This window comes from Camelus bactrianus, chromosome 2 (genome assembly GCF_048773025.1).
Source record: "Camelus bactrianus isolate YW-2024 breed Bactrian camel chromosome 2, ASM4877302v1, whole genome shotgun sequence".
NCBI classification, from domain to species: domain Eukaryota; kingdom Metazoa; phylum Chordata; class Mammalia; order Artiodactyla; family Camelidae; genus Camelus; species Camelus bactrianus.
The window spans coordinates 96,143,952-96,155,939 of NC_133540.1; the positions used below are offsets into that span (position 1 = coordinate 96,143,952).

The window sequence follows — 11,988 nt, forward strand, 5'->3', positions numbered from 1 at the left end:
AAAAATGAGACGCATGAGCCTCTTGAAAAGCCGGAATGACGCACTCTCCACTTCATACCTTACAGAGCTGCCTCTATTACAAATCACTTTATCTTTACATGTCTGAGGCATCCCAGACACATTCTTTACCCATGAGTTCACACGCCCTTACTCTGAGCGAGCCCCGGGGTCCGTAACCTTTCGAGCGAGTGTGGGAAGCGGTGGCGGGAAGGAGCCCACAGCGTCCACCTGGCATTGCTGAAGACAACAGAGCAGAAAAGAATGCTTTGCGTCTCGGCCTCGTGTTCCCTGTTAATGTGTAGCGGGTCACTGTTGGGAAATACCTCCTCACCTGACATTCCAAGAAATGGAGGGCCCCAGGTTGTTTTATGGTTCGGTCGTTCAACGCGTGCACGTTCCACCCTGCGGGAATGAGAGCTCTGCCGGAGCCAGGCCGTGGGCCGCAGCCCTTCTCGGGAGCGCTGCCATCGTGTGGCCGTTCGGAGCTATGACCGGAAGAGCCCCGTGCGGCGTGGGCCTAACCGCACCGCGGCCGGGCTCCGGCGGAAGCCCTTCCTATGACTTTCTCAGCTCACATTCAATTATCCCCGTGGGCACAGAGTAAACCATAGTGAATCCTGTGGAAATCTTGGGGGTTTGTGTGTTTCTGTTTTTGTTTTGTTTTAGAATTTGTGAACTGCACTGCATTGACAATATGACAAAACGTATGTGGGTGACGTGTTTAAAGGGAAAAAACAATTTTTAAGAGCAGAAATAAAAAATCTGTTTTTGTAATTTTAGAACCTGTGTGCTTTCTATTTTATAGAGATAGTTGCCATCTGAATTTTTTTCATGTGTGCTTGGAACCGACAAATCAACCATATCAGTTCATTTGAAATTGGATTTCAAATGAATTTTAAAATTCAATTTAAAAGAAACATATTTCCCCACACCAAATGTCCACAAACTTATGGGTTATTTTTCTTAACACTGCAAAAAAATTATTTAACCCATATTTATATTAAAAGCAATATTTGGTGAGTAGGAGATGACACTTTAGATAGAACTAATAATAAATAGGGACATTTATCTTTAATCTCACTTTATACATGATTCTTGCAATGGAGGTGTGAGATGAATGGTGAAATTTCCATTATGCAGCGGAGAAAGGCAGAAGAGGTTGAGTAATCTCAAAACAATATTGAACATTTAAAATGGGCTCAGAGCTCTGTTACCCCTAATCTCTGCTCCACTATTTCTACCTTCATCTGTAATTTTCTTTCATTCGAATGCCTTTTAAATACTCAGTAAAGTTTTTTTTAATATAGAGTTTTCTTTTTAATTTTCTTATTAAGCAGCCAACTTTATATATCGTGGGCGAAAAACTAGAAAGAGACAATTCAGAAATCTAATCCATTCTTTCAGAGGTATGCAAGTTATCCTGCTGATGTACACAGTTTAAAAATCTTACATCAGGTTTCATTCTAATAAACTATTCCATTTAAAGATATTATACATCATGACTACCTGCTCCTCCTAAAAATTTTAATAAAATTTAACACATATACAATGGTTAAAATATACAGGGTATTTGCATATATGCCAAGGATTGTTAGTTTTACATGTGCTAATTCACTTAAGCCTCACAAAAACCCCATGAACTGGGTAACAGTATGTGCATTTGACAGATGAAGAAATAGCTACAGAGAGGCTAAGTGATTTGCCCAAGGTCACACAGCTAATTAGTGGCAGAGAGAATTCAAAGCCATGCTCCCAGCTCCTGAAGCAGCAATTTCAAGCAGTAACTCTGCTCTCAGTCAGAAACGGCTCTCCTTCTGACACATTGAGAATAAATCACCTTTCTTCTATTTTATTGAGCAAATTATCAGATTCATCACCTCCAAACAATTCAAACAGTGTGACAAAAGCCCATGTCCTTGAAAGGTCATTGTAAATTCAACTTAATGAGTATGAAAGTGGATTCTAATGTTACTGATGCCACTTGTGTAAATGACAAGCAGCTGCATACTTGAAATCACAAACTGGAGCTTTAGTAAAAATGGAGAGAGACTGTCTGAATTCCTTTTGTGCTTGAACAATAGCCAGGTAGCTCTTAAATAAGTGTAATTGTGAAGCAAATTTGGTTGCATATATTACCTTAATCTGTTGTTTGAACCAAGAGAAACAAAAATCCATTCTATTTATTTTTATTTAGGACTGGTTTATATAATATTTTTCCTTCTAATTCAGCAATTATAAAGTTTTTGTAAGAACTAGTTATCTCTCCCTTTTCTGGGGGACCCCTAGATGCCTTTCCAGGATGCTGAGTGCCAATCCTATAAACGAAAAAGCTAGTTAATGATACTGTGCATAAGTAATGTTTTAACTGCAGAGTAGTTTGTGTGTGTGTGTGTGTGTGTGTGTGTGTGTGTGTGTGTGTGTGTGTGTGTGCATGTGTTTGTTTTGTAACCACAAAACCAGAGGGGGAAGTGTGGGAGCAAGTGGGTTGGGCGTTGGCAAAAAAACCTCATGACACATCTCTCCGCCCCCTGTGTTGGTTCAGAGTGTCTCGAGCAGCCTTTAAATTCTGGGAGGTCCTGGTTGTCAGCAGCAAGGAGAGGAGGCGGGGAGAGCGGCATCCAGTGCAGCATCAGCATCGCCTGGGACTGGACTCTTCTCAGCTGCCGCAGACCAAGGTAAGCCTGCAGTCTGCTCCCGGGTTGCTGTCCAGTGTGCTGTGTCATTTCATGGGAAGGTCAAGTTGTAAGGAAAAGACTTGAACTGTAATGCTGTTAATCAGACAAATTGTTCTCATCTTTTAAATAAGCATGCCAGATTGAGGGCAGATCTGCAGGAAATGTGGCCGGCTATTTTGAAAGCCAGTCAAACATAAAACTTAAAAATATTTCCACTGAGTCCTCAAAGGAACTGCAACTACTTCTTGCCATCAGAAAAAAAGTAAAATTCTATGCCCCTTTGGAATGATTATATTGACATCATTTTAAATGGATAGATGATTGTGAGGGCATTTAAAAGGAAAATGGTCTGTAATGCTAATGTAAGCTGATGACAATGCTATTTTTTTAATGGTTTGATTTATCTTATTTTCAAGGAAAAAACTCTTTCTATTTCTATCTCTGTATTTAGCTGTTAAATTTTCACCAAAATACCTGTATAACATTAAGTAGACTTAAAAGTAGAAAAGGCATTGACTGTTTTCTTTTTCGTTTCAAATTTCTAGAATACCTTACTTAAATTATTAACTTTAGAGACAGCTTCATTTCACCTAAGTGGCACCTTTTAAATCATTTAAGTTGGAATTCACATTTGAAATGCATGCTGGAAAATAGAGAAAGCAAGTTTCTTTCAGTTTTATTTTCTCTTTCTCTTTGTGTTTTTCTTCTCTGAAAAATAAATATTTTATTCCCATTTCTAGCTTATTATTTTAATTAAATTACTGTTGACCTGTTTTCAGGTTGAGATGGCTGAAGATACTAGGAAGCAATGATATAATCTCTGAAACTCTAAATTTTAAAGTTGAATAAATATAGGCTTGTAAAATCCCTCTCTCCCTTGCCTAATAGTGAGACAGGAAGAATACAGGTGGCATTACAAATATTAACTCAAAAGGTCATAATATTAAAAAGAAAATTTTACTAAGAAGTAGAGACTATTTCTATAGAAAATATATATTTGTTTGTAATTTTTTGTAATGTGTTAGTATAAAAAGGAGGTATCACTGTTTTAAGGTATGAAAAGATCAAATATTTCTTACAAAATATTTTACAGGAAGAATCATCACCATGAAACTTGCAGTGATTTGCTTCTGCCTCTTGGGCATCGCCTCTGCCCTTCCAGTGAGTACAGCTGAATCTTAAAAAAATTCCTCAAAATAAATGAATTGTGTGCTTCAGTGTGCTAACAACACATTCACACTATAATCTTTCTTCAACTTTTCTGTTTCAAAGGTTGGACAGACTAATTCTGGCAGCTCTGAGGAAAAGCAGGTAAGCATCTTTTCAGTTTATCATCTAGTTAAATTATTTATGTAACTGCTGCAAGTTGCACTACAAACATATGGCAATGTTTCTTATTTTCATAGTCAAACAAAATAATTTGTAAGCATTTAGTGAGTGCCTGCTATGGTTCTAGACCAGCACCAAGCACAGTATTGCTTTTAATTAATATACTCTTTTAAAACCAAGCTAGATTTTTAATATAATAAAATGATGCTCTAGGCCATTATCATTTATGTAGAACGAGTTCTAAGAAGTCGTGTGACTTCTTGTTTCCATGAGTCAACATACTGTTCTAGAAGCAGAGAATTCTGTCTTCTGCTTTTCCTAGTAGCAAGCTAAGTTTAAAATTCACCTCACATATTGGGCAGTTGGGATAACTATAATATGCACAGTATCTCCTAAGATACTGGCTAAGAAGCCCATCATAAAACGTCTGTTTATGCTGTTTGTATCTATTGTGCTTGTCAGATGACTTTAGATCACATTTCTCTAACCAAACATAAGACCAAATCAAGACAATAGAGGTACCTGCCCCTCCACAGTAGGTGAAACTGTGCCAACCAAACAACAAACGGGCATTGTCCCAAGGAGCTTGGACAAAAAGGCACACAGAGTTCAACTCCAGATGAGCAGAATAAAGGCCAATGCAGAGCTGCCTGGGATCACTGCAGTTAGATTGCTTAATGAAGACATTATTGCTGCATGTGTTTGGGCGTGCAAGTGGGTATGTGTTAAGTGTGCCCGTTTTCCAACTGATTTAAGGATACAAGTACTGAATCACAATAATAAGCCAGAAAAATTAACATTTCCAGAGAAGACAGAAGTTACAATATTTGAGGCAAGAATTAGTGTCTTTTTAATAGAATAAAATATGGACATGAAGCCATGACAGTGTAAGTAGTTAAGTGATATTTAGGAGATAAGTGACGAGCTCAACCTTCTAGAATCCTAGAAATTTAGAGCTAGTGGGAAATCTGGACAGTCCATGAAGAGACACCCCTGAAGATGAACAGTGGTTATCTGCGAATGATGTGGTTACTGGGTGGGTTTTAGTTTGTTTTTCTTATCTATATGTTCTTCATATTACTGTAAAAAAATTATAAATTTATCTTATGAATAGAAACAAAGCCTGTACGACATGTATCATCAGGAAATATATGTATTAAATATATATCCATTATAACATATTTATGTATATACTTTTTGTATCAATATATATTTTAAAGACAAAAATAGAGGGAACCTTTTAACTCATCTAGACCAGTAGTTTTCCCATTTTCTTAGTCAAGGAACCCCTTCTTTCAGCAAAAACTTTCCAAGAAGCCCAAACTGAAGCAGCTCTGGGTAGAGCCAGCCATGGGAAAACCCAAAGTGCTACTGACTGGTTTCCTTCCTGTCTTCCCTCTCTTTGGTGGCTGTAAAGGAGCTCTCGGGACCCCCAGGGTAATTATTCTCAGTGACAGAGATGAGAAGAGGTTGGTCCTGGGCCATTCAGCCCAGCAGATGACACAAAGTCAGAGCAATTTTCACTCCTCTGTCCCCTAAGGTAGCCTCTAGGCACATGTGACTCTTGAACACTCAAAAAGTGGCCCGTGCAATGGAGAAGCTAAATTTTTTTTTTAATTAACTTAGATTGAAATAGCGGTGTGTTTCATGGCTAGAGGTTACCATACTGGACAGCACAGCCTTAGAGGGTTTTTCCTCGTTCCGTAAGAAAGGGAACAAGGAAGACCGACACTAATTAAGGGCACCTCTGCGTTAGTTGGCTTCATCTGAGAGGAATTTCAGCTAACAGAGCAGGCAGGCACAGCGCATCGTCGGTGTGAAGAACCACCGGATCTGAACCCTGGCTCTGCCGCTCACTACCGCTTACCTTCACTGCGGCCCAGCTTCTCCTGACCTGTAAAGTGGGAATAATGTATAATAACGATACCTCTGCCAGGGTTAAACGATGAGTATTTGTAAATCACTTTCAAAGTGTGCCTGGCTCATAGTAAGTGCTATGTAAGAGTGTATTAAATGAATCTGCCAGAAAGAGTAAATTACGAAAGGCGTACCTAAGGCTCTGGTTGACTTTGTAATGTGTATTATACTTACCCGTCAAGATTGCTGAAGTGTCCTTTGTTTTTTCAGCTTATCACTTAGAGATCCCTGTTTCTTTTTTGCAGTAATGACAAATATGCAACTCTTTTTTTGTAGCTTAACAACAAATACCCGGATGCTGTAGCCACATGGCTAAAGCCTGACCCATCTCAGAAGCAGACTTTCCTAGCACCACAGGTATTTTTTATGTTAATTAATTATAACAATTAAAATTCTCACAATTAAACAACAATCACCACAAAAATAGCCACCAAGCGGGCCATTTGGGCTGATTAAATAGATCCTTCCTGCCTGCAGGTAAACAGGAGCTTAGGACGCCAATTGATCTGCCATGTTGTCTTCCTGCCTAAGGCATCCATCAATAAGGCTACAAAATAAGACCTGCTTTGGATGGAAAAGGCTAACTTTTGAATTAAAACGTTAAGTGTATATGATGTACACTGAACTGTGTTCCCTTCCTTCTTCAGAGTACTGCATCTTCTGAAGAAACTGACAACTTCAAACAAGAGGTGAGTTTTCACTTTGAATCCAAGGTCCATTGTGTCTTGGAGGGATTAAAAAGCCACTCTTTCTCTTGGTGACATTGCCTGGATTCAATTCCACTAGCAAATTCTCCAGTAAAATTTCTATCTAAAACTTGCTCACAAAAAACACAAGTATTTACTAAATGTCAGAAATACCAGATTTCTGCAAATACATTTAGTGTGGCAGGAAATGTTTACTAATGTCTGGGTGAAATACTGAGCCTCTTGCAAGTTATTTATGGTATTTTGTAGATGTCTTATCTAATATTTGATAAGCATCTAATTAATGCTTACCAAAGCCAAGATTTTGCCTCTAGGAGCATTTCTGTTCCTAACATAATGGTTTATTATTTAATAAATATTCTTTTTATTGGGACTATTAATATATTTGCTAAGCAAAGGGATAAGGTAAATCTGTTTTCTTCAAGATTTTGAAGATGCTAAGGATCTCTAATAAGGAAAGTTGGATAAATGACCCAGTATATTTGCTAATCAGTTTACTAGACATTAACTGATTAATTGAGACACAGTTTCTATACATGGATAACCTATTAATTATCTATGCTAACAGGGAGGTGGTTTTAGATTTGGGAGTATGCATTAATATATGGATGCTGTGATCTCCTTGAATTCTCATTTCAAGTAGAAAAATAGTCTCACAATTAAGTATCTGTATTTATTGAATGATAGAATTCAGTAAATTAAATAATGTCTAATATGAACAAGGAAGAACAGTGTTATCAGTATAAATATTATACTAATATTTGGCTTAAAAATACCTATGAATATACTTTTATGAAAAAGCAAGAAAAATGCCTCAGAATATGATTCCATTTATCATTGTGTTAAAAAGGAATTGGAAGGTGCTCATTTTAACTCCTAAAAGCCATTGAGTGCTTTGTTGTGAATGCAAAGATTGTGACAGTCAAAGATTAATGCACTGTAAAGGCTAAGGAAGGATAAAAACCCTTATACCAATTTTTCTGGCCATCTTGATTTTTAGACCCTCCCAAGTACGTCCAATGAAAGTCCTGACCACACAGACGATGTGGATGATGACGATGATGACACTGTGGACAGCCAGGACGTTGACTCAAATGACTCTGATGATCATACCGATGACACTGACCGTTCTGACGAGTCTCACCATTCTGATGAGTCTGATGAGGTGGTCACTGACTTTCCCACCGACATTCCAGCAACCGCAGTTTTCACTCCAGCTGTCCCCACAGAAGACACACAAGATGGCCGAGGTGATAACATTGGTTATGCACTGAGGACAAAATCTAAGAAGTTCCGCAGATCTGAAATTGAGGTAAATCCTTGAAAAGACACATCAAATGGTTATGATTAGAGCCCAATTCTAGGAAACCAGAGTTCCCATCCTCACTCATTCATTCATTCAGCAAGTATTACTACTTTATAATCATTGAGTGCAAAACCTTTTTCTACCTGGTGGTTTTTGTATTTTAGTCCACATAATTTCTTCCTAATTTTTGTCTCTCAATCACAATGCTGTTTTTCCAAGTCCTGGCTTTAAAGCACTTTTTTCTATTCACCTTTTAAGGTTAAAAAAGACTTCAGAAAAGAGTGATTATTTTCACAATATAATGGTCATGTTTTAAAGTTAAATACATAAGAATTGTAGAGTTGCAAATTACACTGAATCTACAGTCAAAGTATCTGGATTTGACACATAGCCTTGCCATTTACTATTCTCTTTACTTTTTAACTTTCAATTCACTTTCCTTTTATGTAAAACAGATAATGAGTCCTACCTCCTAGGTTTCATCACGTACATAATCGCTGTACCTATTAAACTAAAGGAGATGATGTCGTGAAAAGGCTTAGTAAAAAAAAAAAGTAACACACTACTATTATTTTTTGCTTCAGCCAAATTTAAACATTTTTATAGAATAAATTGGCCTAAAAGTTAGAAAGTAGAAAAAATTACAGTGTTCCCATCCCTGGCTGTTCATTTCATTCTTCTCCCATTTGTGCTATGATTCAGCATCCAGAGGCCATGACACATGTGGAAAGTGAGGAGGCGGACGAGGCACACAAGGCCATCTTTGATGCTCAGGGCCTGCACATGGCTTCTGACTGGAACAGCCAGTGGAAGGACAGTCAGGAGACGAGTCAGCCGAGTGACCACAGCGTGGAAACCCACAGCCAGGAGCATTCCGAAGAATACAAGCTGAAGGCTGATGATGAGGGCGACCGGCATTCCGATGTGATTGATAGTCAGGAAAATTCCCAAGTCAGCCCTGAAGTCCACAGCCAAGAACTTCCTAGCCATGAAGATAAGCTAGTCCTAAACCCTAAAAGTGAGGAAGAAGACACACACCTGAAATTTCGCGTTTCTCATGAATTAGATAGTGCATCTTCTGAGGTCAATTAAAAGCAGAAAAATACAATTTCTTACTTTGCTTTTAGTAAAAAGAAAAAATACACTATAGCGAGGTGGGAGAGAATATGAAATGCTTATTTCTCAGCTTAGTTGGTGAATGTATATGTATATGGATCTAGAGACAGAATGTTTTTGATTATTAGTTTAGTGTGTGGCTTCATGGTAACACCTTCGTAAACTAAAAACTTCAAGGTTTAGTCTATGTTCTTTCCATGTGAGAAATGCAAACCATCACTGCATTTTAATGTTTGCTACCCATTTATGAATAGAAATGTATGTAGAAGCAAACAAAAATACTTTTACACACTTACAAGAGAGAATATAAAATTTTCTGTCACTATGATCTTTTGTTTTTTAAATTAGTATATATTTTGTTGTGATTATTTTTGTCAGTGTGAATAAATCTTATATCTCAGATCTAAGGAGTTTGGTGGTGTCAATTGCATTTCTTATTTGGTTTCCTATAGTTGCCTAGCAATTAATAAATGTAATCATTTTAATGAACGTGCTGGACTTCACAGAGAGCAATTTAAGACCTGCTGCATCAACCATACAGCTTCTGGCTAAGCTAAAGTTCCTAGGAAAGGAAACAGGGGTCAAGTAGGGGTTGATATTCAGCCAGAACCCCTCCAACCATATCGGGCTCTGTAGGCCATTTTCAATCAGTGGGAGCAACCTTTCTCTAATTTTCACAAACCTGATGTAAAAGCTAATGAAGGTCTAAATGCAATCACAAATCAATTTTATTGTTTCTCATCACTCTCCATTAATTTTCTCAGTAAATTTATTGCATTCCTCCCCTTGGATGACAACTTGGTAGGTCGCATACCTATTCTGATCACGTGTAGATAATAAACAAATAGTTCCTAAAATTGGAAAAAAATTTAAATGAAGTTTCAGATAATAGTCAAAATTTTCAACTTCATTCAAAGCTCAAACTTTTGGAAACCTGAAGTGGAGCAAGTGTCTTTATTTCCATGCCTTGCTCCTCTGCTCTTTCTAAAACTAGAAATTCCATTTGGAAATTTAAAAATTCTCTATTGAACAACTCTTGGAACAAAAGGGGAAACATTTAAACTGCAGAATTTCTTTAAAAATGAAATATAATAAAAACATAGAATCAATAGAGTACAGTTACACTAGTGATTGCAGAAAATCCATAGCTTTAAATTCTTGCAACAACAAAATAAAAAAATGAAAATAAATATATTGAGCTCCTATCTTAGAAAAGAGCAACAAAATAAAGTAAAGCAGAGCATAAGGAAGGAAACAATAAAATTAAAAGTAAAGGTAATGAGGTAGAGAACAGAAAAATTGTAGAAATAAATCCAAAATGCTGGTTCTTTGTGTAAAAAAAAAAAAATTCAGCAAAACAGATAAACCACTAGCTAATCCAATAAAGGAAGAAAGGTAAAAAACACAAATAAGGAACAAAAACAAAGAGATGACAATGACATGGGGAAATTTTAAAAGTCAAAAGTAACTTACTTTGTACAACTCAATACAAATCAAATAGAAAACCTAGATGAACTGGATTATTTCCTAGAAAACACAATTTACCAAAATTGACTTTGCTAGCCATAGAAAGCATAAATAGACAAATTTCTTTAGTGGAAAGAGAGAAAGTTATCAAAGGACTACCTGTAAAAACTAGTTTCAAATGATTTTACAGTAGAATTATACCAAAACTTCAAAGACTAGACAACCCCAATACTGTTTAAATTGTAGCAGAAAAGGAGAACTTTCAAATGATCTTTATGAAACAAGTAATACTTTGGCACTCAAACCTAGCGATGATTGCAAACACACAACTATAAACCAGTCTCATTCATGCCTAGCAACGGAAAAATTCTAAATAAAATGCCAGCAGACAGAATCTAAAATCAAGTTTAAAGAATGCATCACAATCAAGGGGGATTTAATCCCAGACAATGATGCTTCAATATTAGTAAATTCATTCCTATAACTCACCATATAGTTAGATCTAAGGAGAAAGATGCCATATGATTAGATCTATAGATAATTAAAAAGGAATTTGTATTAGTCAGCTATTCTTATGAAAGTAATGAATAACACCCCCAATATCGCAGTAGCTTACTTACAACATCAAATATTTTTCTTTTTCTCACTCAACAGTTTGTGGGTTGGCAGAGGGCAGTTGTGCTTCAGGCTGCAGGATAGATCAGGTCTGTTCCATATGTCTCTCTACTTGGGACTGACTACTTGGGGGCCTGTCTTTCTGAGAGTAGAAGGAACACAAGATGGGTGAACAGAAACATATGATGCTTTGGCTCAGAACTGACACATCACCACTTTTGATTAAATTCCATTGTTCAAAGCTAGTCATGTGGTCAAACCCAATACCAATGTGCAGGTAAAGTACCCTCCCCTCACAATGAATCATGATAGACGAAGAAAAAAGAAATAATTGGGAGTAAATAATAAAGCGTAACACAGCCCTTGACTAATGTCAATACTCATTCCTAATTTCATAAAAATAAAATAAAAATTAAGGAATACTCACTAACACAATGAAATATTTTATATCTCAGCCCAAAGAATGACATCAAACTTAACAGAGACACATTACAGGCATTCTCATTAAGATCAAGGATAAAGCAAGCATGTCCTCTCTCTACGCTACTATATAACTTAGCTTTGAAGATACAATCTAATAATAATAAGCATTTAGGTGCATAAGAATTGAGAAATAATTTATATCTTTATGTAGATTATATAACACTACAGCTAGAAAACAGAGAATCAGTACGAAAAATAACAACTAACAAGCTCTGTGAGGTAGCGTGATATAAAATTTAACTAAAAACATATGTGCAAAAAATATTAACAGTAACCATTGAAAAGATACAATGTCATTTAATACAGAAACAAAAAAAAGATAAAAATCTTAAAAAACATGCCAAAACTATTTTGGAAAATTGTGAAATACTCC

At 36.6% G+C, this 11,988-nt stretch overlaps 1 protein-coding gene across 1 annotated transcript; it reads left to right on the top strand.

Moving 5' to 3' along the window:
* The first annotated feature begins 2,519 nt into the window (after positions 1 to 2,519).
* On the top strand, positions 2,520 to 9,457 carry SPP1 (secreted phosphoprotein 1). The gene is made up of 7 exons (XM_010966141.3): positions 2,520 to 2,675; positions 3,769 to 3,836; positions 3,948 to 3,986; positions 6,198 to 6,278; positions 6,569 to 6,610; positions 7,629 to 7,940; positions 8,637 to 9,457. Exons 2-7 carry the CDS (start codon positions 3,783 to 3,785, stop codon positions 9,024 to 9,026), a joined length of 918 nt encoding a protein of 305 aa, XP_010964443.1. The 5' UTR covers positions 2,520 to 2,675; positions 3,769 to 3,782; the 3' UTR covers positions 9,027 to 9,457.
* Positions 9,458 to 11,988: the final 2,531 nt, after the last annotated feature.